Raw genomic sequence first — 27,954 nt, forward strand, 5'->3', positions numbered from 1 at the left:
AACTCATGTCTGCTCCTGTTGCCCTCTTGGATCCTTGGCCCCAGAGCAGAATTTACTCAGCTCAGAGAAGCAGATTGTGTTCTCAAACTTGGAACTGTTCCATGGAGGAGTTATCACAGCTTTCTGGCTCGCTCACGATTATCAAAACTCTGCATTCACCTCAGGTCTCAAGAAGAAATACACAAGTATATACATGTGATCTGTTGCCCTAGCTCAAGCTAGGGAGGATCATCTGCTGACTCCTGAGTGTGCTCACAGATGCCACACTTGGAGATGGAACCTGTGGCCTGCTTGATTCCAGGCAGTGTCTGGCCCTCACTGCACCCTGACCTGCTGACCAGATGGCAGGACATCAACATTGCTGGGTGACCGTGAACACCCCTGGTGGTGGGTGGATGGGAGCTAGAGCTTTTGAATGTGGCACTGTGCTGGAGAAGACTTCAGAGCATTCCGTATGTTTCTTTTCACAAGGGTGTGAACAGGAACTCCTGCAGAGTGTTTAGGATGGGTGAACCCCCTGGATGGAGGGGAAATGTCCTCCTCCACAAAGAGAAGCAAGCTAACCAATACATTCTGCAAAAAAAAAAAAAAAAATTCCTAAATGGGAATTCTCTCCTAAGCTCATAGAGACCAACCTGATCAAAAAGCTGTTTTCCTGTTGTATTTGGCTGGATGGCGAACTCCAGCTCCGCATCCATGGTGGTAACTCGGACATTGATCTAAAAACAAAAAACAGAACAAAATGAATTACACTTAACTAAGTGTTCCTTCCTCCTAATAAGTCTTCTGAACCTTCCACAAAAACTCAAAGCTACTTAGCAACACAGCAGGAGTAAATTCCCCCACTGACATCCATTTTTATGCTGTCACGACATGCACACACTTACACACATTCATGCACACACTCACACACTGTAGCCGGCGGTAGATGGGTGAGGAGTCTCGGCACATTCACAGCTTGGACTCAAGGGTATACCCAATTTGCTTTAATAAAAGCACACTCACACTTTGGTCTAAGCTGTTTTTCTACAAAAAGACATTGATAACCATTAATGTAGTTTTTTTTTTTTTAACCAGCTCGTATTGACCCTCATGACAGCCAAGGAAGGCACCGTGGGGTGGCATGCCGCCTTGAGGATTCAGAGAAGGAGCGATATATACCAGCATGTTCAGAAACACTGGCAACTAAATAGTGAAAAGGGAAATGGTCAGACGACTAAAGACCCATCAGAGAGAACGTCCCGCCACAATTTAAAATGCCAGTTATGAAGATGGTAAAAACATGGAGAATTGCTTCAGAAATGAAAGACATGACAAGCAAAATGGTACACACCCCCTCGCTGCAAACCCGCAAAGCCTCTAGGCAGAGGACGGAAGTAAAATGTGGGGATGGATGTATCATGGGATGGCCAGGTCACAAGGTGACCACACTGAGACGTGGGTGAGGAGGGAGCAGCCTTAAAGAAGTCTCTAACTCACACTGAGTTTAAAAAATTCACTTCAAGGTAATTTTCAAATTATCACTTGAGAAAACTCAAAACTGACCAATCTTTGTATCACTGTCCCAAAGGAAAACACCACAGCCACACAGCAACGGTAATGCTCAAGATTAAGAAACGTTTTTCGAGAGAAATATGTAAGTAGCTGGATACACATATACCCTAAATTCTTCCTGACTTGGAGGTAAACATCACAAGGACAGAGTAAGAGGGCCAAGACTTTGCTGACAGAGGTCCACAGGTCCAGCCGGTGCGCAACACACATTCAGCACACATTGCTCCTATGTTAGGAACAAAATCCATCTTCAAAAAAAAAAAAAATCCATCTTCATGGATTGTTTCTTCTAACCCTCAAGACTGATAAGAAATATTCTGACACAAATCCACTGTATTTTAAAGGTTCTCTGACAGCAAAGACAAATGAGGCATAATTTTCCAGGATTTTAAGAAAAGTCTCCCCTCCAATATCAAGTCTACAAATTAAAAAATTCAAGCTTACACAGAAGATGAGGTATATTTTAAATTCTCCGATTAAGATATAAAAACTTAAGTTTCTTTCTTTTCCTGCTGGCAATAATTTTTTTTTTAATTTTTATTTATTTATGATAGTCACACAGAGAGAGAGAGAGGCAGAGACACACGCGGAGGAAGAAGCAGGCTCCATGCACTGGGAGCCTGATGTGGGATTCGATCCCGGGGTCTCCAGGATCAAGCCCTGGGCCAAAGGCAGGCGCCAAACCGCTGCGCCACCCAGGGATCCCCAATAATTTTTTTTAAATCACAAAATGGCTGTTATGAAGTATAAAAGATATTTAATTATGGTCCTGAATGCACATATTAGAGATGAAAAAACAGGCCCAAAGTCAAATATTCCAGGAGACAAATGCAGCTCCAATTACACATTCATAAGCCTACAAAAATATATCACATCCAAAACTGGGTTGGTTGGGTGAGGGGTGGGGGTTGCTCACAAATACAGGACCTTAGATTCGCTTTGCTGATTAACTGACTGCAAACTGATTAACAGGAATATAGAAAAAAACTATTTCTAAGGTTTGGATCAGGTTCACATTTGACTCAAAGTTGATACAACTCCTTAAAAAACCAAAGAGGATGGATGTAACAAGCCAGTAGTAAGTAAACCTCTTGAAAATTAAGCATGATGAGACGGTTTCCCTAACCTCTATAAACCACACCTGCCACCACGAAGACCCCATCTGCCGTCTGCTGCTCCAACATGGCCATGCTGCCAAGTTCTGGTTGGTCTGGCCTTCCCAGAGAATCCTTTCTGTGAGCTCCAACACCCACAGGCTACCATGAAGCCTGGTACATAGCTTCAAATTGAGATGGAAAGCCTGATGATCAGGTTTTTTCTGGCATTGCGATAATAAACACAATTCAGACAAATAGGAAATAGGTTTTTCTCCATTGTTTGGTCCCTTGGCCTTGTCAAAAGGAGTAATTCCCAGATCTGATCTGGGGACACATCAGGACTTTCCTTATTTGCAAAAATGCCCCTAAAATTAAAAGTCTAGTCAATTTTGTTGATGTATATGTATATTCACATAGAGCGCATGCTCTACCACTCCGAGCTAAAAGGCTGAGAGAGGACTCATGAACCTACGCAACACGTGAGGAACAATGTGTTGGCAGCCTGTGGCGCAGCTGCTCCGCATCATGGGTACACATGTACCTGCACTAGTCCCGATGTCCTAGTCTCGAGTGAGACTAGTCCCTGCACAGAGGGTTTGACTGGCACGCTGGGTGCAGGCGTTCCTTCTACAAGACTATCGAGGGCATCCATGACCCCGCCTCCTCCTAAACACAGGTGTCCCCAGTCGCTGGGGGAATCTAAAAGTGCCCCCCCCCCCACACCATTTCCACATGCCGAGGAGAGGGGAGGATGCTACCCAGACTGAGGACCACAACAGGGCACTGCCTTCATCAGGTCAAAGAGTTGAGTTTACAAAGCCTGCTAAGATTATTTTCAACTTTAAAGATCTTTAAAAATGAAATACTGAAATATAGCATAAACCTCTATCAGTGTTTAAAATGAAGCATTCACAAGGACACCTAGGTGGTTCCATCAGTTAAGCATCTGCCTTCAGCTCAGGTCATGATCCCAGGGTCCTGGGATCAAGCCCCAGGTCAGGATCCTCACTCAATGGAGAGTCTGCTTCTCCCTCTGCCTCTCCCCCTGCTCGTGCTCACTCTCTCTCACAAATAAATACATAAAATCTAAAATAAAATAAAATAAATAAAATAAAATAAAATAAAATAAAATAAAAGAAGCATTTACTCAGATGGACCATTTATATACATTTTGATCCACTTATACAGGAGCTTTCAAAGAAATCAGACCTTTAGCAACTAAGAAAATGTGTCTAAAACCCAACTCTCCTTTTCTGAGAGAGAGAGGGATCGCACACACAAACATACAAGCTCTCACACGCGCAAACAGGTGGCAGGGGCAGGAGAGGGAAGAGAGATCACAAATAGGCTCCACGCCCAGCAGAGGTTGACAGGACACTGGGCTTGATCTCAGGACCCAGATCATGACCTGAGCCAAAATATGAAGAGTCGGGTATTTGACTGAGCCACCCAGGCGCCCCCCAACTCTCCTTTTTAATTATCTTTGTCTTAAATTTCCATAGTAAGTGGGACGCCTGGGTGGCTCCGTGGTTGAGCCTCTGCCTTCAGCCCAGGGCATGATCCTGGGGGCCTAGGATTGAGTCCCGCATTGGGCTCCCCATGGGGAGCCTGCTTCTCTCTCTGCCTGCCTCTCATGAATAAATAAAATCTCTCTAAAAAAAAAGTTAAATTTCCATAGTAAGCAATCTTTTTAGAACTTGGATGGAAGCTGATGCCCATTATCTGCAATGCTGCCACAGAAATCAAGTGGGTTTGTAGGGTCCTGCATGATGAATGTGAGGATGGTCCCACAAAAACCCCAGAGGTCCAGAGGCTTAAAACATACCACCACACACATCCAAACCACATGCAAAGGCCAGGGAAAGAATGTGTGGTTTGCAATTTTTATTGTCTTGGTAATTACCCCCACTTCTTATCAAAGGCAACATCTGCTGAAGACAACAAAATCCCGTAGTAAAATGTGATATGAGTGTGTATATATAGAGTACGCAGTCACTGAAAATGTAACCCCAAAAGGCAGTGTTTCTCTCAGGCCCGACAAAATATTGAAAACCTGTTAAACATTCTGCTTTGTTTGGGGATGATGATGGTTAAAGTTTAGTTTTGCTCACATACCTCCACTGAATACACAGGCATTCACATACACAAGCGTGCGTGCACGCGCACACATATCATGCAGATGACAGTGTAGGGTAGTTTAATAATTCAGGTTTCTTCCACATGCTGAGACAAAGCCATGCTGAAAGTTCTACTAAAAGTTCTAAAATGTTAGAACACTGAAGGAACCAGACTTAACTGCATCCTCCTGTGTGTAATGGGAATTCATAAATAAGTTTAGATAATGGAGTTAACGATAGGTTTTTAAACTCCACAGATTAAAAATAATGAGGTCTTCCTCTGGCTATATACTGTGTCAGAATTTTAGAGTAAGAGGACTTTAGACCCAAGTCAAGAAAACACACTAAGGAAGATACCTGAACCATCCAGGGAAATGAGGTTCTAATGAATCTAATGCCTATTTTCCACACTGGCCATATTTCGCAAAAAAAAAAAAAATCTTCTTTTTGCCTCAGTAGCCTCACTTAGTAGGGAAATTGTGCTTTCATTTCAGTAAGACAGGTGAGTTTTTGATTATTAGAGTGTCAGTATATCTGCTAGGATCTGAAAGAAATGTTTTAGAAACAAAAATCAAAATGAACTTAAGTTCATTTCTAAAATATGAATAAAACTACCAGCAAAAATTCTTAGAACTAAGCAAAATGCCACGTGTGCTTTCTTTGCGTGACCGTGACTACTGTCCCCCAGGTATATGCACCGCGCCTCTAGAGAATGCACAGGATATGCGATGCAGGAATTTAACACATAAACCTACTTTTGCCTTAGTTAATGAAGTTAATGCAAATCTAATTGTAATGTTGTCTCTGTCCTCCCTCTGCTTAATAATCTACTCTAAAAAATTCTATTTGCTGTTCTTACGGGTTAAGCTCAGCTCAAGACTATGACACCATATGCCGACGAATTTCACTGTTCCCAGCCAGCCCTAGCTAGCAGGCACCTGGCATGCCCTTGGAGCTCACTCACTCCACAAGGACCAAATACCTACTGGGTGCCCCGGGCACCTTGAGGGCCCTGGGACAGAGGGAGTCAGACTTCCTCTGACCTTCAGTCACTTACAACACAAGAGAGAGAGACATGCTTTGAATAGCTCTCATTCACCATAGTTGTTTTCAAAGGCCCAAGTACTGGAATCCCCAGAGCAGCCTTTCAAACACCCAAAAGTTTCTGGGCCTTAGCCCAAGAACCTATATTTTTTAAAGCCAAACAAAAGATTCTGAGGACCCACTGCACTCAGGGATCACTGAAACAGTGAAGAGAATGCAGCCAAAGGGACCTGGGTTTGAGAGCTGGTGCTGCAGCCTGAGGACTTCCTCCCACTGGGCCTCACCCCCTGAACTGCAAGCCAAGGGTCTGGACTAGAAGTCCTGAGGTCCTTCTGCTTCTGAAATGCTTGGTCTAACGTCCAACAGCACAAGGGGACATGTCGGGGTGCAACCGAAATGTAGCACTGTGAGAATAGGTGGGTCGACTCCTTCTTAAGGAAGGTGTGTGGATGGACTGCGAAGATTCATAAGAAAAATAGCTGTGTGATACTACTAAAAGCTGGCTAGGAGAGTGTTTTCATAGGTAAAAAGAAAAGCTCACACCTATTTTCACATTTCCAGGAGGCAAAATGTAGTTCTCTGGCTGGACACAGGGTAGTACAGGTTTTATTGCTCCAATGCAACTGACATCTTTTTTTCCAATAAGAGAACGTAAAGGTGTTAAACTACAATCTGGTTTTTAATAAACTCAGTAACAATTTACACTTTTAAAACAAATCAACTGTCCCCTCTGCTAACTCCCCCCCAAAAAAATTGAGCAATCATGAGCACAGGCCTGAGCACAGGTAGGTGGACAGGACCTACCTCCCTAGGCAATCCCTGCCCAGTGGGCCACATCTGGACGAAAGCACTTCCCCTCATTTGTAAAATGAAGTACTGTAACTAAAAATGTTTTATCTGTAAGGATTCTCCCAACTGTAACATTCTGGAACTTAAAAATCATCTGAGTGGCTTCTCACACCATCCAAGTCCAAGGCTGTGCTGGTCTCTGGAATATCATCAGAAGAGAGGGAGCAAAGAGGTGACACAAAGGGGGCTATTTTGAGGTCACATAAGTTAAGGCTGGTTCTGTTTCCTTCTTTAACAGAAAGAATTTTGAGTGTCTTTGCTATGTTAATGTCTTTGTCACAAAATCCCTGGATGGCGGCCTTGTCAGGATCCTCCAAACTAGTCTACCCACAGAATATCCCAAAGGACACCAGGAGGGTTTAGAATACAATTTGGAAAACATGATTTCTGAATCTTCCCAGTTTAATTTTATCAAAATAGTACCTAAAATGCATTCTAAGAGTCTGAGAGATGTAAAACAGAGCTGACGATGAAATACTGTTTCACTTTCTAACCTATGTATGACTGCTGGATTTGGTGCTGCCAAAGGACCTCCTGGTTCTTTCCCTTGTTTGAGTAAATAAATCCAATCTTAGGAAGTGCCCATTTCCTTCTGAAATACTTTAAAGAAAGTTGATTTAAAATTACCTCTCTAATCACACTTTTTGCAGAATAAACTCATACCATACTAAAGACCAAGACAAGAAGGAAACATTCAAAAGACCAATTCCTCCACAAACTTTATAGGCCAACAAGCAGGTATGTCTGCTTGGACAAGGCAATCAGATCTCATTTTAGGAGCCAGAATGCTACAGGGGGAAAAGAAAGTTTACAGAGATTTTCCTATATACTTAAGAATCAGGAAAACCATTTAAAATAGAAAGGGAGGGATCCCTGGGTGGCGCAGCGGTTTAGCGCCTGCCTTTGGCCCAGGGCGCGATCCTGGAGACCCAGGATCAAATCCCACATCGGGCTCCCCGTGCATGGAGCCTGCTTCTCCCTCTGCCTGTGTCTCTGCCTCTCTCTTTCTCTCTCTCTGTGACTATCATAAATAAATAAATAAAAATTAAAAAAAAATAAAATAGAAAGGGAAATACAAATGATTGCATTCTAATGTTTGAATTTCAGGCAGTGGATTCAGTGATAACAGATTAGTCTCAATACTATCGCACCTGCATTTACTAAAAAATTAGTCTGAGTAGAACTATCCAAGCACCACCAAGATTACACTGAGAGCTTGACCTTTCATAATCACTTCAAAATGTCAACACTGTTTTCCAACATTCCAGCCCTCTCCCAAAGGTGCCCCTTCAGCAATTTCCAACAGCTTTCAAATATTTGGATAAGACCTTTCAAATACTTAGAAATGCTCTGATAGGAAGTAGATAGAGTAAACATTCTCCTACAAATAGGGGAAGCAGGGGAGTGGGTCAAGGAGAAATTCTCACAACAGATAATAAATGAGTTATAACAGTTTTCTGAGATACTACTTTGGTTCACGTAACTGAATAGAGACTATTGTATTTTGATTTTCATGTTGAGTCATTATGTGCTCTTTTTTTAATAACAGCTTTGTTGAAATATACCTTACACATAATTCACCCACTTAAAACGTGCAATTCAGTGGTTTTCAGTAGAGTTATGCAACCAGCACCACTATCTAATTTTAGAGCATTTCATTTCCCTCAAAGAAACCTGGTGCCCATTAGCAGTCACCCCTCCCAATACTCTTCCTCCCTCGCCCTGAGAACCACCCATCTACGGTTTGTCTCCATGGATTACCCTGTTCTTGACACTACTCATAAACATGTGGCCTTTTGCCACTGCCTTCCATCACTTAGCCTGTTTTCCAGATTCATTCATACTATATAGGCTGTACCAGTGCTCCATTCCTTTTTTATTGCCAAATAATATTCCACTGCACAGATACATCACTTTTATTTATCCATTCATCAGCTGATGGACATTCAGGTTGAGTATCTTAGTAGCTAGCTCATGTTACTTCAGTGATGTAAAATATGAAACAGCTGGAAAACAAGGTGTTTGACATAATGTGGTATTCAAATTGATATGAATAAAAATTCTTTGGTGGGAAACAAAGATAAAAGAAAATGAATTTAAAAAGTTTTATTTTTATTTTTTTGTAAAGATTTTATTTATTCATGAGAGACCCACACTGAGAGAGACAGAGACACAGGCAGAGGAAGAAGCAGGCTCCATGCAGGGAGCCTGATGTGGGACTCGATCCCAGGTCTCCAGGATCATCAGGCCCTGGGCTGAAGGCAGCGCTGAACTGCTGAGCCACCTGGGCTGCCCTAAAAGGTTTTATTTATAAGTAATTTCCACAGACCCAATGTGAGGCTTGAACCCACAACCAAGATCAAGAGTCCCATGCTCCAGTGACTGAGCCAGTCAGGCAACTCAGGAAAACTAATTTTAAAAAATATTTAAATTTAAATTTACTGTTTTTAGTTGTAAATGAAAATACTGTCTTCAGGAAGAAGATCCCAGTTGCCAAACAAACTAATGTGAACACAGTAGAAAACACTCTGAATCCTTTCCCAGGCTTATTTTCCTGAAGCCAGCAGTCTTTCTAGCCATCACGAATTCTAGGTGATTACTTCACCCCACAAATGAGGAAAGGGCACTGAGAGCTGTCCCACCGAGGAGCAGAGGTGAGAACCCAGGGGCTCTTGCTCAGGGTTCTCCCAAGTAAATCATGTTCTTTTCCTAATCTTAAGCAGGGGCTGAGTCTTCCGTTCCACACTGAACTTCAATGGTGCCAAGCATGCTACAGGTAGCTACTCAATTTAGGTACCAATATACATGATATGAAATGATTTTATGATTTTAAATGAACATTACCTTTATATTTTAGACTTTCCTGGATTAACAAATGCCTCCAGAGCCCTGTCCATTGCTACACCGAGAGACGTGGCAATAGCAGACATGTTTTACAAAGTCTTGTGTCTCTTAGTAATGGTTTGGGAAATATAGCCAGCTGCCCCTTATAAACTATTCCCTGGGCCCTCAGTGCTCCTTGGAGGCAGTGGTTCTCAAACCTGAACATGCAGAAGAATCACCTGAAGAGCTTGTTGACTCAGTTTTCTGGGCCCCAGGCCCAGAGTGTCTCTGACTCAGTAAGTTGGGATGGAGCCCGTAAGTCTACAGCTCCACCAAGCTCACAGGTAAGGCCACCCCGGGAGAGCCACTGTTCTCATCAGGGAAAGAGATTATTATCCCAAACATACAAAAAGCCACAGCACCTTTTGGCAAAATTAATGCATTTACGGTTACTATTTATATATAATCCATCATATGAAAATCTGTTAAATTTTCATTCACTAAAACTGGAGTACAGTTACAGACCTGTGCCTGCATATCCCATAGACTCCATATCCCAGCAGTACCCTATTTGGTGGTCTCTCTGGATCTTAATCTTATCTTTAAGATAAAAATCAGGTCATTATGAACAATACTCCAACTCAATAAATCCTAATATCAGCTATGACACGCAGCGGTTCTCTCTCACATTTGCTGGCTAACAAATAGAGAGCTTCTGTAAAACATTACCATTAGCTTAGCAAACCTGCATCAGCTTAGTGCAGAAATGCAGACACGTGAATTCAGCCAAAGAAAGCAAAGTCGGAAAGCCATTAGGGCAAGTGGATTTTATTTTTGAGTTTTTCTCTCTCCATATCACCAGCCCTTTTTAGGAGGTCAAAGTAAAGGCTACTATTTGAAAAGGTAACTTTGTTTCCTCCTATGATGTAAAATGTTTCTCTTAGTTAAAATGGGCATTGCTGCTCCCAGTAACAATGTTTATATAAACAACAAAACTATACAGAACTAGCTGCCCCTGAAAATTCATTGGCCATATTTTACATTGTTATAGTTTCTAATAAGCATTATTAGACCCCAACTTTTATTCAAGAAAGGCAGTCCAGAAACCACCCTGTTGTACACCATTCCTTTAAGAATAGAGAGGCCAAAGGAAAACCAACAGGTTGCTATGGGGAAGTATTTACCAAAATAGCAAAAACACTGCAGTACAGAGAGAGGACAAGTAAAATAGAAGTGAGGTCTTTAAAATATGATTTTGCATTAAATGAAGTAAAGGCCATAGTGACCTGACACTGCACTGGCAAAAGCACCATCATCATCATCCTGGGTTCCCTCCTCTCCTTCAACATTCCCACTACCAGAGGGAGCCACAGGTCACCACATGCCCAGAGCAGGCTGGACTCAAAGTTTAAAATTCCAGAGATAGATGTTTAAGTGCTAGCTCCTAATACCAGACTTCTTGAGGTTTACTGACCTTTAGATAATGTGAAAATAACAGTAAAAATACACCTCACTAATAAGATACTGCTAATGGCAAATCTGTAAATCAATGGATAATGACTTACAATATTGCTGTTTTCTTTCAAGCGCCTCTGTTTCTTACACCTAAACTGTACCAAACTGCATCATTTTATAATCTCTTTCAAGATGAAAGAGACAGAGTAGCAGTGAACTGGCTTGATTTTTAGGCGTTGGAAAATTTCCAGATGCCAAAGAAAACTGGTCACCTAGCTTTGCAAATGCAAAAAGTCTGGAACTAATGAGAACAAAAATGGTCAGGCAGTTCAGTAAAAATTCTATGCATCGTAGTTTTGTCCGTAGCACAGCAACCATTGAAGACAGACAGGTAGAACAGATCTAAAGCTCACTTTTTTTAAAGCTCACCTTTTGATAAAAGTTTTCAAATAGTTATACAAAACTAGGACAATATACTAGCCTTTTATTGCCTAGTAATAATAATAAAATCATCAAATGTTAGGGCTGACAAGAGTACACTTGTGACAACTCTAATAACCACTATCTAGTACTTCCACAGAGGTCAAAGTGCTGGCCCACAGTTCACAGTAATTCCTATAACCTTCCTAGGAATCACGGATGGGTGGTCCCACTATTCCTGGAAATATGAACCACTGAGTCACAGAGAAGGACTGGGTGACATGGCTAGTGCCCAGCACAGGGCTCCAGATACTCTATCCTGCTGATGGTGGTCACCTCCCCAGCAGGACAATTCGAAATTGGCTGATGCTAACAGTTAATGGAAGACTGAGGGCGGGGGGGCGGCGAAGAGGGAGGGAATCTATCAAGAAACCAAATTAACTGCAACAATCTAGTGCCTCAGGCTGGGTCATTACTCTTCAGGATTAAAGCAAACCACTGCCCTCCTCTCCTATTCCTTCTAGATAGGGTGTAAAAGAGCAGTAACTGGTCAGCATTTGCCTGGGTGCTAATTACTAATGAAAAGTATGGTCATAATCACAGAGTTAAATGACAAAAGAGCAAGCTCAACTCCATTACAAACCAAGTGGCTGTAAGTCGACTTTCTCAGTTCAGTTAACCAGCCCTTAGTTCTAGGAAATTTATGCTTAAATTTTAACATGAAAATATGGGGGAGGCCCCTGCCTCCCACCCCAAGAGCGTCGTAACACCATGAGGTGGGCACCTACCTCATTGTAACAAAGAACTCAGTACCACTTTAAGGAATTTTGAGGGTAATTTAATCATAAAAGTGCCACATATCTATCCCTCACCTCCTTTCTTAACTTTCCTAAAGTTACATTCATCTACATGTTATATTTGATATATTTTTGTTTTATAAACGTACATGTTGTTAAGGACAACTAAACTAGTGACAAGGTCCAACTATTTTGTGGGCTGATTCTAAGTGGGTACTACTTGGTGAGGGGAAAAGTTATCCTCGTCCAACCTCTTTTCTCCCCTCTTTTAAAAATTTAAATTGGCCAACATAAAGTACATGGTTTCTGATGTAGCGTGCAATGATTTATCAGTTGCATATAAAACCCAGTGCTCATCACATCCCTTTCTTTTAAAGGCTGAGGAAACAGGCCCAGAAAGGTGTATGCAACTGCCTCAATTTCTGATAATCAGCTACTAAAAATATTTGTTTATATGTATATGGCTCTTAAATGTTATCCCTGAAACATTGCGACTTTCAATACAAGTCAATGGTTTTTAATTCTGAAAAGTTTGTTCCAAATTCCAGAATGAAAATTATATAAAAGTATAGATACACAGGGAAGAGCCCAGATCAACTGATATCCATCACATAATTTTAGGAGCAGGTAATGAAACCCCAGGTCTTTCTAAATGGCTCCTTCTGCCTTGGAAAGTGAGTCACTTCCTGCCCCCAGACCCACTTCCTGTCTCGCAGTGCAGCGGACAAAAAGCAGACAAACCAGTCCTGTTTGTACTCATTATAACTAGAGAAAAATCACAACCTCAGTTAGAAAGGAACTCTCTGAGCAGCCCCATTAAAAAGAAGGTCAGTTCCCTCTAACTTGAAAACTGGGCTGGGAACATTTCGTGCTGAGTTCTCACCACCGTCCGTGGACTCAGGCTTTGACAAGTTGAAGGGTCCTCACTGTCACCCAAGCTCCACTCACCTGTGGTGCAGATGACTACTGGGGCTTCCTCCTATGGGCTGAGGGCTTTTAAATCCTATTCCTTGAACCTACTAGGTCTCTAGTGAGAGTCTAAAAGCAGGAACCACCCTGACACCAGGAAAGACATGCACTCTCTGTGCAGATTCAATATGGGCACTGGACTGGCCGTCAGGCTTCGACACCTAGCCTAGGAAAGGGGAAGAAACAATTTCTTTCCAAGACACAGATTACATCCTTCTTTTCTCCCTACTCCAAGGTCACTTTCTCTTGAGCTAATAGGCGTGTGAAGTCTTGATTCTGTAACATGTGACTTCAGTTTTGCCTGATGTGTCATACATACTTCACCAATTTAGTTCACTGAAAATGGAGGTTAATTATATCCACCAACTTAGGATCCCATAAAAGACAAAAGGGACAGGACCAACATGGCTATCACCTACTGCAATGATGTTTCATTCTAGGCTCATAAAATACAGGAAATTAAAGGCCTATATATTAGACTTCACTACCCACTTGGAATGTACTGTTTTCTTTGTAAAGTTAGAAGTCTCTCAAGGGTTTTACCTTTCTAACCTGGTTGGGAGTAACTATCAAAAAATGGTAATGTCCGAGCAGTGGAAATCCTTCACTAACCTGTTGTTTTAGTGAAGGACATGTAAGCTAAATCATACTTAAATCTTGTGCCATTTCCTTTATAAATCCTTGCCCCTGGTTAAGATCACATATGCAATAGGAGCACCTGACTGGCTCAGTCTGAAAAGCGTGCAACTCAATCTCGGGGTTGTGAGTTCAAGCCCATGCTGGGTATAGAGATTATTTTAAAATACAAAATCTTTTTAAAAATCCCATGTGCAGTAATATTTCGTTACAGAACATTTGTCCTGTAAGAAGCTTAGGCAAAATATATTTAAACCTGACCAAGGCGGCTTTACTTTGGTCATCTTTGAAAATACAGAGCAAGACTTCAATAGCTTTTAAAAAAAAAATCCTACTAAATCAGTAAGTTTACAAAATTCACACAGAAACATTTCAACAAAACTTATTTAAACCGCCCAGTGTTTCTGAAATTATACTAAAACAAAAACAAAATTCTCAATTTATACTTGGTTGAGATCCAGTACGTCAGGTCCAAGACAGATCACAACTACACACATAATTAATTAATGGGAGTAAGGGCCAGAGGCCCACTCAAGAGCTCCCCACCCCCCACAAGTTCAGGTCTGCTGTGCTTGTGGCCATATCCCTCCCACCTGCCTGAGGCCCCAGTGGGGATGGCAAGCCAGCCTCTAAAGCCAGCCTTCAAATTGGCTGCACAAAACCCTGTTCCAGAATGCCCCAAACTTTGCTATGCTCACTTCCAATTTTCATCTCTGCAAAAGCTGCCATTGAGGCGATGACCTATTTCCAGTCGGGGCACGGAGGGCACTGCACAACCTCCTCCCGCCAAGATCGTGGGAAACAGTGGAACTAGCTAGGAATAAACAGCTCTGTGTTTTCAAATGAACTGCAATTGTGACTGGAGGTTCCCTTGAGTAAAATATGTATGTGGGAGGTGAGACAGTCCAGATGGGGTAAAAATCAGGCACCCATCTAATCAGAACACCAAAGCTCTCCCAAGAAAAGGGGCATCAAGAAAAAAAAAGGGGGGGGGGCGTCTACTCAAGGATCCTCCTAGAGCAGCTCAGCAGGAGCTCGAAGGGTTCTCAGGCTCCCTCCAGGGGACTCCAGATCCCAAAGCAGAGATGTCCCTTCCCACTTGCCCTCCCACCACACTCAAACGTTTGTCCATTTGGAAAAGTGACAAAATCTTTTCACCCCTATAACGTGCCTTTATAAAACAAACTTTATTTTGTAAAATTTGGAACATTCACAAAAGTAGAGAGAATGGACACCATCCCCTCTTCACGTACTTTCATGCAGCTGGACACCATTAACTTCCTAACATCCTTGATTCATCAATTCTTCCCACCAGTTTAAAACAATTTTTGCTGGCTTATTTTAGGCTGCCACAGGACCATTTCAATTGCAAAAACTTCAATACATAGCCCTAAAGAACTGAGTACATAAGTTACACACTCACCGTACTTCTATCATTTTAATATTTAAAATTCAATCAATATTCAATTATCCCTCATTGTCTCAAAAAAATCTTTTTAGGAACCCCTGGGTGGCTCAGTGGTTGAGCGTCTGCCTTTGGTTCTGGAGACACCCAGTCCCACATCGGGCCCCCTTCAAGGAGCCTGCTTCTCCCTCTGCCTATGTCTCTGCCTCTGTCTCTCATGAATAAATAAAATCTTAAAAAAAAAATATTTTTACAGTTGAATTGTTCAAATTGTCTTATGCCCTCTGCAGCCTTGTCATCACACTGTATTTCCAAACTGCCCTGTTTGGCCAGTTTCTTAACAAACATCAAGTTTTCCCCACCCTATCTCCCCATCTAAGTCCCACTTAAAAGTCTCACCCAAATAGCAATGTATTATGTAAGCAGATACTTGAACAACAAGAAGCAATATCCATAATTATTTAACCAAGACAATGAGACACCTCAACAAGAATACTTTACTATTATACATGATGCTTTTCATAAATAAGAGGTGGTTCCAATATAATATTTACGTTCTAAGTTTTTACGCAGTGGTTTGTGGTTCAATTTTCTCTTTAAAAACATAATAAACATGGCTGGATCTCCTTCTAAGAAGTATTTTTCATGAAATCTATACATGCAGTAATGATCCAAGACCCATAATATCATTCAAAAAATTAATTTCCCTGAATCTCAATATCTGAGAAATGATGATAGAATCTATGTGGGTATGACAAAGGATGACATGCTTATCATCAAACCTACTTGAAAACAAGTAGGATACTTGTTAGGATACACTTCTTAGAGAAGTATCCTGGCTCACTGTCCAGTGCATGAGTGATTTACCAAACAACAACAAACAGACAAAAGTAAACCACACTCTGTCCAGTAACAAAGTCAGTCTGTCCAGTGGTTTTAACTCTTCACTCAACAAAGAGTGAGAATTAAAAGCATCTCTACCTTTTGGCAAAGCCTGGATGAAAAAAACCAACAGCAGTGTTGCTATCACTCCCTGACTTTATGTTAAGGATTTGGAAGCAGGGGTTTCCCCCTTTTTGTCAACCAGTGTACCTCCGGGAACTAAGAACTGGCACAGAGCAGGTACTCTAATTGTTAATGAACAAGTGAACGTTAGGGATGGGGGCTGATGTTCATTGAGGGAGTAAAGGGACAAAAATGCAAGGTAAATTCTATTGCAATACAATGCTACATGAGAAAAAAGAATGCCCATCATGAAATACAAAAGTTTTTAATCAGATAAGAATTTAGTAGTGACAAGTTGAGTCCCTCTCCATATACTGTCCTCGGCGCTAGGCACAGGGCCAGGAGCTTCCCGTGCCGGGATGTCCTGCCTGGCCTCAGCATAACCTCTGTGCTAGATCCCCTGGACAGTGTTTCACAGGTAAGGGGGACGGGCACAGGGACGTGAGAAGCTCATCCAGAATAGCTTCTAAGAGGCAAGCATGTTTACATACCAATAAGCAATAATTTAATAAGGCCAAAAAAGCAAGAACTCAAAGTTTGTTCCTGAAGCCGGTAATGATGGTTTTCTTTTTTAACTACTTTGCATCTTGCTTTGTGGCCAGCAAAGAAAATCACAAAAAACAAAACATAAACAACCCACAAACACACACACCCAACAAAACCAAACGCAAGTATCTAACACTGTTATAGATAGAACTAAGTTCTAGTAAGTAAAATAAAACTTACTAAAGGGTGGACAGTTGAAAGGGGTTCTATTTTTTTTTTTTAATTTTTATTTATTTATGATAGTCAGAGAGAGAGAGAGAGGCAGAGACACAGGCAGAGGGAGAAGCAGGCTCCATGGACCAGGAGCCCGATGTGGGATTCAATCCCGGGTCTCCAGGATCGCGCCCTGGGCCAAAGGCAGGCGCCAAGCCGCTGCGCCACCCAGGGATCCCCGAAAGGGGTTCTATTTTAGATAGAGCTGTCTAATGAATGAATTATAAAACTGTGTACAGTCAGAAATTCATAGACTATAGTGAGTCAAAAGTTAATTTCAAATTGTCAGTAATTAAAAAAACAACTCATTTATATAATCTTCTCCTTTCAACTCAGATATCAGATACAAATTGCTTTCTTTTGCTGTCCGCCAGAAGTCTGTCATCATACAATGGCTTAGCCAGTGTGACACAAGATACTACCACTTTGTCTATACAACAAAGATCTGCTGGAGCACCAGCCTTGTTTAAAATATTCCCTCAACACCACCCGTGCCTGCTCCTAGGTGACAGCAGCCTTCTCAATACCTACCTTCTCATCACAGCCTGTGATGCACCTAATATTGGCTAACAGATTATTTGCTCTTTGATTAGAAATTTTTAAAAATTGGAACAGCTGGTGTCGATCTGCTTGGAAATATTATTAGCTTTGTCATAATATATATACAAGAACAATATATTTAAGTAATTATTTTTATCCTAAAGCAGAGGTTACCAAATTTTTCTGTGAAGGTCCAGATAAGTATTTTAGGCTTTGGGGGGCCATTGTGGTGTCTTTTGCATGTTACTGTACTTTTGTTCTAAACAACTCTTTAAAAGTGTAAAAACCAGGCACCTGGGTGGCTCAGTGGTTGGGCGTCTGCCTTCAGCTCAGGTCGTGATCCCAGGATCCGGGATCCAGTCCCGCATCAGGCTCCCTGCATGGAGCCTGCTTCTCCCTCTACCTGTGTCTCAGCCTCTCTCTCTCTGTGCCTCTCATGAATAAGTAAATATTTTTTAAAATGTGAAAACCATTCCTAGTGTGTGGCCCCTACAAAAACCAGTCACAGCCATATTTAGTCTTAACCTATACTATCCTAAAGTAAAAACAATTATTTATGATAATATCTGATTACAATTTTTTGACATAGGAACTGACTTTCAGGCAAATATAGAAAAAAATAGGATGTGGAAAGTATCTTTAAAGTTAACAAAAAGGTAAGCATAATCTGCTATACTTGCTATTACAGTTTGATCCTCACGTCCAATTGATCCCCACGATCCAATAAAAGTTGGGTCAAGGTCATTTTGCTTTTAAGGTTTGATTTTATCAAATATATTACACATTAAAAAGATAATTAATGCAGTCTTCCATGTTCTTTGAACCAGTATTACCATTTATCTATAGGTATTAAGAAGAGCCTAGAGGGAAGCCTGGGTGGCTCAGTGGTTGAATGTCTGTCTTTGGCTCTGGTTGTGATCCCAGAGTCCTGAGACTGAGTCCCACACTGGGTTCCCTGCAGGGAGCCTGCGTCTCTCTCTGCCTATGTCTCTGCCTCTCCTCTCTGTGTCATTCATGAATAAATGATTAAAAAAAAAGAGAGAGAGAGAGAAGAGCCTAGAGAATGGACTGTGACTCACAACACAAGATAGAACCACCACTGACTGCTGCTGCCTTAAATGCCCTTCTGCTCTGATGCACTGGTGAGCTCCTATGCACCCCTCAACACCCACCTAAGCATCTCACTGGCTGGGAAGCTTTCCCTAGCTCTCCAAGGCACACTTCATCTTCTTCCCTATGTAGCTCCATTATCATTCTTATTATACTGCATTGTAATTCTTTGCTTACATTATCTGACTCCCCTATTAGACTAAAAATCCCTTAATGGCAACAATCTACCTTAATTCTATAATACTACCACCTAGGATGTAACGGCATAAAACAGGACTTCAATGAATAAGGAAGGAGCCCATATGACCTCCCAGGAATTCTGACAACCAGAAGACAGGGGATGAGAAAGAGAGGTAAGAGTGTTCCCTTTCACTAAATAACCCATACATTTCACAGTGCTATTTTTCTTAGAAAGGTCTACTGACAAACTTTACCTGGCTAATAGCAACTAGGAAACTAAAACCCTTAGTTTTGGCTATGCGTTCCATTAAAAAATTTGTGAAGTTTTCAGAAAAAAACGTACACAAGACATACACAGAGCAGATGGCATCTGGAGACATATTTGGATTTCATAGACACAAGCTTTATTTTATGTAGAATTCTTTTCATTTAAAGATGTTACTCCCGGGATCCCTGGGTGGCGCAGCGGTTTGGCGCCTGCCTTTGGCCCAGGGTGCGATCCTGGAGACCCGGGATCAAATCCCACATCAGGCTCCCGGTGCATGGAGCCTGCTTCTCCCTCTGCCTATGTCTCTGCCTCTCTCTCTCTCTCTCTCTGTGACTATCATAATTTAAAAAAATAAAAAAATAAATAAAAAATAAAAATGTTACTCCCATTTTACAGATGACAAAACTGAGGTTCCTAGAAGCTAGATAGCTTGCCAAAGTACAGGTTAAATACTAAATTATGAAACTATTCTTTATATGGCTTTGCATTTTTATTTGGAAAAATTATGTTCATTAACTATATATTAAGCCTTTTTAAAAAAAGATTTTATTTATTTATGAAAGACAGAGAAAGAGGCAGAGACACACGCAGAGGGAGAAGCAGGCTCCATGCAGGGAGCCCAACGTGGGACCCGATCCTGGGTCTCCAGGATCACACCCCTGGCTGAAGGTGGCGCTAAACTGCTGGGCCATGGGGGCTAAGCATTTTTAGCCAAAAGTTTCTAAGTCGGACACACCGGTGGCTTAGGATCACCCTCATCAGGCTCCCTGCATGGGGCCTGCTTCTCCCTCTGCCTCTCTCTGTGTTGTCTCTAATAAATAAATAAAAATCTTAAAAAAAATTCACATTATAGCATCATTTCTTTTCTAAAACAGAAAACAAAACAACTAGGAGTGCCTGGCTGGCTTAGTTGAAGAGTACATGACTCCTGATCTCAGGGTCCTCAGTTTGAGCCCCACATCAGATGTAGAGATTACTAAATAAACTACTGAAGTCTACAATAAGATCTTCATTCTTTATGCCACAGACATGAATGGTAAGACTCTCTTTAGAAGGAAAATAATGCAATCTTTTAGTCTCTTCAGTAAATATTCTCTAATTAGTAGTGGCAACCATACATTTAGTGCTTAACTTAAAAACTAATTGGAGCTGGGGTGCCTGGCTGGCTCTTGGTTTTGGCTGAAGTTGTGATCTTAGGGTCGTGAGACAGAGTCCCAGGTTGGGCTCCACCCTGGGCATGGAGCCTACTTAAAACACAACAAAAAAAGCAAAGCAAAACAAAACAAAACCAACTGGAGTAACTGGGGATTCCCCTAAGTGTAGCTACCACTGAAATGAAATAAAATATTAGGAATAACTCAAAATGCATTCACCGATTTTAAAAGCAGGCTGTGAATTTTATTGCTTCAGATTAGAGGTGAAGCAGGCATATACTGAATCAGCCTAAGAATCTTCAAAATGTCAAAGAAGCCTAGAAGTTTAAATAAAATAGAGTAATCATAATTCAATAAGAATAGCAATATTGTTTTCCTTTCCCAAACTGTAAGTATTCATAAACTGATTACAAAGTTTTTGTTAGAAATCACATTACTACTTAGGACAGTAACTAACCAGAGAAGCCAGTGTGGAAGATCAGGAGAGAAAAAGAGGAATGAGGAATGGGATTGCTCTTCCCTCCTATTCAATGAAAAACGGCTGCCTCTATTTCCCCTTTAAAAACAAGAAAACCAAAATTTGAGAGAGCCCACTGGTCACTGCCAAATTAAGCTCTGCAACTGGACTCCTGCAGAGATAAGTTTGAATCAGAGAGATCCAATTAGACATCTTAGCTCCTGTGTTTCTGGAGTTTGAGATCCATCCAGTTATCTTCTTCATCCCCACCCCAGCCACATTCCAAATACCAGTGATGGCACCCACGGCATTTAAGTTGCAACTTCAAGAAGGCGACTCAATATCCACTCCCAAGCCTGCATGAACATTTGCCTGAATGGATGCTTTGGAATCACACTGGGTTTTGCTGTCCCCCCTAAACATACCATGGGTTCTGGTCTCTGCTCACACACAACCATCGGCATCAACCCCACCCATCAAGAGGGCCTCCCTGCATCGCAGGGATTCCGAGGGAATGAACATATAAACTACCTTTTCCTTATGAAATCAGCAGTTCCCAAAGTCTAGGGGCCCATCAAATCCATCTGGGGAGAGCTTACTGAAAGCACCTGGCCCTAGAGATGGGGATTCAGTAGTACTGTGAGAGACCAGGAATCTTTAGGTGTCCAGAGAATTACATATGCCAAAGTTTGAGAATAAAGCATGAAAACCTAACTTTTAACTTTATGTGTGTGCAGTATGCACGTGTGATGAAGCTGGATTACTTTTAGTCTAGGTGAATTTAAAACACACTGTAGTTTAAGAAAAACACTGACATTTGTATATATTTTAGGAGGTTGCAATTATAAACATGGAAGAAGGCAAGGACTCCTTTCATTGATCACAGTCACAAATTTGTCAGCAAGTACAAACCAAACTCTCAACCCTCCCTCCCACACCTGGTCTTCTTCCAGGTTCCTTATCTCGGTGAATGGCACTACCATCCAACCAGTTATGCAAGCCAGACACCAGAGCTACACTCTGCCCTCTGCACCCAATTTACCCACCAAGTCCTATCAAAGAGCTCCCAAACACATCCACTTCTCTCCATTTGCATCACACTCCCATGGTCCACGCTATTCCAAGAGTCTACCCTTGCACCTTCACCTCCTCCCTCCTACTGATTCTCTTAGTGCAGCTGAAATGACCTTTCAAAAGCCAAATCTGATCAGGTCACTTCCTTCCAATCAAAACCCTTCAGTGTTTCCCCCTGAGTTAAGTCCTGAAAAATGCCCTCTTATGGCCTGCTAGGCTCTGCACAGCTGGCCTGATATTCCTCTCTAGCCATACACATTCTCATCTAGAACCCTGAACTCATCCTACTCCCCTCCCACCACAGGACCTTTGTACAAGTTGTTCCCTTTCTAGCTGTTTTGCTCTGGCCTCCCTCCTTCACCTAGTAAAGACCCCTCCATTCCTCACATTGCTTGAACAGTCATCACCTCCTGGGGTGCCTTCCTGTCTTCCCTAACACTTCTGCCAATAACCACCACACAAATGCCATTATATGCACTAAAGTTATTCTAGGATTACTGTCTGTTCCAATCACCAGACTGTAAATCCACGACGCCAGGGAATATTTCTGTGTCTGCTCATCTTGGTAGCCTCAACTTCTAGCAGAATAATGCATAAATGCCTGCTGAACTAATGGATGAACGTACAAATAGACTCACTGTGCCTTACAGACAGTGTGATGATAAATGACTAATCCTAGCCAGCACTTCTCACCACATGGGAAAATCTTAGCTATCTAATTCACCATCTGCCCGCGGTGAAGGAGGGATACACAGAAAACACATCCCATGTGTCCTCCTCAATTGATTGGGGGTGGGGGGTGGGGTGTTTTGCTGGAAAATGAACCAGTAGATTCAGTAAATCCTGTGTCTGTTAAAATATTTAATGGACATTAATTGTCTCATGTACCATTATGAATTAGGTACTTGCCAGCAGCCCCATTTTATAGACCAGGAACCTGCAACATGAAGCTAAGAAACAAGGACTTATTCCACAGTGGGTACAGAAAAAAAAATTAGTGGAAGAGGCTATATATTCCCAGAGAGGCAAAGTAATCTCAGAAATTATCTTAACATTTTGGCACAGGGTGGAATTTTGAACATGCTTTCAGTTTTCCTACGGAAAGGAAAAATATTTTATATTAAAAACTTTCACATCAAAACTTTAGAAATGAAGTTACAGCATCTGCCAGTACCCCTTAAGCTCAGAAAAGATTTAAGAGAGCTTGCATCATTCCTAAACTTGACTGCTGTGGTTTTCCTTTCTACAGCCCTATGCCTCCTTCCTTATCACAATGAAGAAAGCAAGTGTGGTGGTTAAGAAGTAAAGAAGGAGGAGGACCCCAGGTCACCCTTGGCTGAACCACTGGCACAAGGCCTGCTTCCTGAGCCAGATCCTTGGACACAAACCCCCCATGCCTCTCCCCAGATAAGAGGGGCCCACAAGGTCAGTCAGCTGAGCAGAGGGTGTGGTGTCTTCTGGACCTCAAACCCTCCTCCTTGGAAGTCTACATGAGTAGAGCCCCAAAACAGTTGTGGGAAAAGCAAAACCAGAGAATGCCTCCCATGGAGTACCCACGCTGATCAAATCCTACCCACAGCCCTCGAGCAAGACTTAGCTGAAGGGTAACTTCTCAGCTGAAGGATAACTTCAATACAGTCTACGCATTTCCCCATGGGATGGTTTTCCTCCTAACGGTGTTGCACTTGACCTAAGCCTCTCCCCCTCTTTGGTGGTACTCAGTATTTCAGCTTCTACTTTAGCATTCGTGCGTATCCTGGCTTGGGTTCTAGACTATAAGCTCCCCGGAGACAAGCTTGGTCTCACCTATCCATGCCTTGTGCACGCAGCTTGCAGGACAGATGCTTGCTAAATGAGTGAACACCCAATCTAAGTGTGATTCAAGAAGTAATACCAAGAAAAAAACAGCAAATAAATATTATTTCATTCATACTGTTTTAGTTGTCTACTGACAGTTTAGATATCAAAATTACTGTGCCTGCTGAATTCAAGGATTCAGGTAGAAGCCCAAAACCCCAACCATTCAAATGTATCTTATCTTTATACAATTAAAATATACCTGCTGTAAGAAAAGAAAAAAAGAGCCTTAAAAAGTGAGGAAATTCTAACACATGCTACGACATGGATGAACCTTGAAGACAGTATACTAAGTGAAGTGAGCCAGTCTCAAAAGGACCATATTGTGTGATTCCACTTATATGAGGGACCTAAGAGTAGTCAAAGTGGTAGAGACAGGAAGTATAAGGGTGGGTAGGAGGGGCTGGAGGAGAGGATGGGGAGTTAGTATTTAATGGTTAGAGTTTCAGTTTCAAAAGATGAAAAAATTGTAGAGATGGATGGTGGTGGCGAATATACCTATGCCACTGAACTATACACTTAATAATGGTTAAGATAACAAATTGTATTTTTATGTGTATTTACTGCAATAAAAAGAATAAAAGAAATTACAGATCATTTTGAGAAATGAGAAAGATAAGCAGTGACAGGAAACTGGTTTACTGCCTATTTTCAGAGTGATATCTTAAAAGCTAAACTCTGCCTCTTTTCAGTGAAATAAAGAAAACCAATACCTACGGTAACGTCTTGACGGCTGCTCTGCAAAAGGCTGCATGGGGCTGTGCCCTGAGTAACTGGTTGAGTTTACATCAGTTTTACATCATAGGCATTGTAAAGCCTGGGTGCCATGTGCCAAGTGTGAAACAAAAAGAAGAGCTTTGCGCAGGAAAAACATTTTCTGCAGCACGAATCAATCATCGTAATTATGTAATTTAGACAAAAACTATATTGGTCTCTGAGCTGATAGCACGTTAACACAGTAATTTATTTAATCTAACAGTAAACCCTCGATTAATCAAGAACTCCTTTGGAAAGTGCATCAGCATGGACTACAGAACCAACTCGTCTGAAAAACTAGAATTCTGTATCTTTAAGTGCAATTTTTAACGAATCCACCTATCTTCTCCATCCTGAGTCAAAACGTTTAAAAAAAAAAAAAAAAAGCCAAATCCTCTCCCCAACATCCAGCCACAGTTCCCGTGTGTTAAAGCAGGTGATACAGCTTCCCAAGAAATGCTGGTCACAAAGAACCTGCCTTGCTCCCCCCACTTAAATGAACGCCCCCCCCGGGCGGGGGCCTAACCCTGGGAGCTACACGATCGGATTCGGGGGACGCGGTGCGGGTGGTACGAGGCGGCCCCGGGCGCACCACCGGGGGGCGGGCGGCCTCCTGCGTCGGCGACGCGGGTCACCACCCAGCCTGCTTCAGCGGCCCGAATCCCGCTGCCACCGCACACCCCCGGGTGGCGGAGCGCGGCCGGCAGGCAGGTGCCCGCCGGGAAGAGGAGCCCGGGCCGGGCCGCTCAGGCCGCAGAAGGCGTGGGGGGGCGGGGGCGGGTCTGACCCGCCCGGGACTGGAGCCGATGGGCGTCGTCGGAAGCCCCGGCCCCTCCGCCACCTGGACAACTTCTTACTAAGAAACTTCCGAGCGGCGTTCGAATAGTTCCCGAGCAGGACGAACTTTCTTTTACCAAAGAACATAAGCTCCTGGGGCGGGGCGGGGCGGGGGGGGCGAGCTCCCTCCCCGACGCCCACAAAGGCCCGCAGGCGGCGCCCCGCGCCCGCCCGCCCGCCCGCCCGGGGTCCCGGCCGCTTACCGGCTTCGGCATCTTGGGCTCCTCGCGGGCTTTCCTCACTCCGCCGGAAACTCGACTCTGCCGCAGCAGCTGAGACCGCTCCCGGGACCTGCAGGCAGAGGGACGCCCCTGAGCGCGCGCAGCCGCCGCCTCGCCCGACTCTCCGCGCCCGCCCCGCGCTGCCGCTTAAGAACCGGCCGGGCGGGCGCCCGCCTGAGTCACCGCCCAACCTGCAATTACGGCGGGCCGGGCGGGCCCCGCGGGGGAGGGGGCGGGGGGGAGGGGGGAAGGGGGAGGGGGGAAGGGGGAGGGGGGAAGGGGGAGGGGGGAAGGGGGAGGGGAGGGGGGAGGGGGAGGGGCCCGGCGGGGTGGGGACTTGGTGGGGGGGGCCCGGCGGAGGGGACCTCGTGGGGAGGGGGCCTCGGGGCAGGGGACCTCGTGGGGAGGGGACCTCGTGGGGAGGGGGCCTAGGGGGGAGGGGACCTCGTGGGGAGGGGGCCTAGGGGGGAGGAGACCCCGAGGGAGGGGGCCAGGGTGGAGGGGACCTCGTGGGGAGGGGGCCTAGGGGGGAGGAGACCCCGAGGGAGGGGGCCTCGGAGCAGGGGACTTAGTGGGGGGGAGACCCCGAGGGAGGGGGCCAGGGTGGAGGGGACCTCGTGGGGAGGGGACCTCGTGGGAGGGGGCCCGGGTGGAGGGGACCTCGTGGGGAGGGACCTCGTGGGGAGGGGGCCTAGGGGGGAGGGGCCCCACTCGGGGACGCGGAAGCGGGCGGGGCGCCCTCCGAGGTGCTCCGCGGACTTCCAGGAAGCCAGCCCCGAGCGCAGCAGACACCAAGTTTCACTTTGTGAAGCAACCGTTTGCCCCACGGCTGAAACCGCAACCGTCAAGCCTTTGAGAAACACTTTTGAAAAATGGTCCCCGCCCCGGAGGGGCCGGAGGGGCCGGAGGGCCGCGGGCCGGGCGCGGCGGGAGGGGCCGGGCTCGGCGGGCACTTGGGGGACGGGGCCGACGGCGGACGGGCCGGAGCGGCGGGGGCGGCCACACCTGGGGGCTCAGCTCCCGCTGCCGCTTGCTTGCGCCCGGACACAGACCCGAGGGGCCCCCGAGCCCGGCTCTTCCCAGGACCACCGGCTCCGGGCCCGCGCACCCCCCCCCCGGGCCGGCCGCGCCACACCTGCCCTCCTCGGGGCGCGAACCCCGCCCGGCCGCCCCCCGCCCCCCGCCCCGGGCCACGCGCCCGCTCACCCGCGGCGCCCGCAGAGGACCGTGCGCACCCGCTGCCGCAGTGTCCGCGCAGGGCGCCCGCCGCCCGAGCTCCCGAGAGTCCTCGGCGGGGCGGGGTCCCGGGGCCGCGCCCCTAACGCCCCGCCCGCCCCGCCAGGCGCTCCCGGCGCGCAACATGGCTGCGGCCGGGCCCGGGGCGCCCCTCGCCGCCGGCCTCCCCCCAGGGCGGCGGGACCCGGGTGGGCGCGCCCCGCTCGCCGAGGGCGTTGCAGAGCCTGGCCCCGCTGCAGTGTCTCTGGTGCAGATGTCTAAGGCGTGAGGCCGTTTGCTCCACCGAGGGCCGAGGGAGACCAAGATGAGGTCGCTAGAGCTGGGCGCGCGGCGGCTGGGTGGGGGCGCACGTGGGCCGCGCCCCTGCCCTGGGGTGGGGCTGAGACCCAAGGCGGCGGCGGCGGCGGCGGCCGAGCGCTCTGCTTGGGGGCACGTTGTGCTCTCGTCTGACTTGACCAACCGCAGACCACGGTGAAATCTCCGGGGGGCAGAGATTCTGGGAATCGTTTAAAATAATTTTTGCACACGCTTCCCAAGAGGAACTCTTAAAAACACGTGTACTTCGGGGGCCACTGGGATTTGTTGCACAGTGACCAAGGCAGCAGCGGACTCTAGGGCTGTGACCTCTGTCCTCAGACCTGCAGCTCCGACCTCACCTGTGAACCTGCAGGAGCGGAAATCCGCAGGTGCCGCCCCCCCCCCCCCCCCCCCCCCGGGAATCCGAAACGGGGGCTGGGGCCCAGCAGTCCGCGTGTTGCTGCGTCCAGGTGGTGGTGATGCCGGCTCAGGCTGGAGACCTGAGCCTCTCCTGAATTCCCTTCCTGGCCTCACCACTAACTTCTTGGGTTGAGAGAGTTACTTAACTGAGTTTGTGCTTTCACGTCTGTAAAGTGGCATAATTATGGCACCCTTTTCACCGAGTCCTTATGGGGATTAGAGGTAATATAGGTAGGATGCCTAGAACAGGGCTTAAATCTGTCCTGGTACAAAGAGTAGCCGGTGACTTTGGGCAAAGCACCAAATAAGACTCCGTTTCCTGCTGTGTAGAATGGAGATACTCAGTGGGCTTTAGGGATTGAATGAGATCACGCATGCAAAGTACTTAACACAGTGAGGGCTTCCTCCTAATGCCTAACCTGCCACAGGGACAGACCACTGGTGGGGTAACCCTTGTCAGTAGGCACCTGTGACCCTCTCCCAGCTGCAGGTCCATAGCAGGGCAGAGGCCCAGGTGAGGCCCGAGGCCTTTGTCCTGTATTCTGACAAGTGTGTTTATTCTGAGAGACTTTAATATTAAAATGGAGATAGAAGGGTAAGTGCAGTAGGAAAAAACT

At 44.9% G+C, this 27,954-nt stretch overlaps 1 protein-coding gene across 2 annotated transcripts in view; it reads right to left on the reverse strand.

Annotated features, from left to right (window-relative positions):
* Positions 1-26,730, reverse strand: part of EZR (ezrin) — a 51,087-nt gene extending 24,357 nt beyond the window's left edge. The window contains exons 1-3 of one of the 2 annotated variants that reach the window (XM_041740838.1): positions 26,591-26,730; positions 25,367-25,454; positions 636-719 (exon numbers count right to left, since the gene is read on the reverse strand). In XM_041740838.1, coding sequence (XP_041596772.1) covers positions 636-719; positions 25,367-25,378 — 96 coding nt within the window. In that variant the 5' untranslated portion in view covers positions 25,379-25,454; positions 26,591-26,730. Of the gene's footprint in view, positions 1-635; positions 720-25,366; positions 25,455-26,590 lie in introns of those variants that run through there. The other variant, XM_041740845.1, reaches the window with a different exon arrangement.
* Between the last annotated feature and the right edge of the window lie 1,224 nt (positions 26,731-27,954).

The sequence above is a fragment of the Vulpes lagopus genome, chromosome 2, assembly GCF_018345385.1.
Source record: "Vulpes lagopus strain Blue_001 chromosome 2, ASM1834538v1, whole genome shotgun sequence".
NCBI lineage: Eukaryota > Metazoa > Chordata > Mammalia > Carnivora > Canidae > Vulpes > Vulpes lagopus.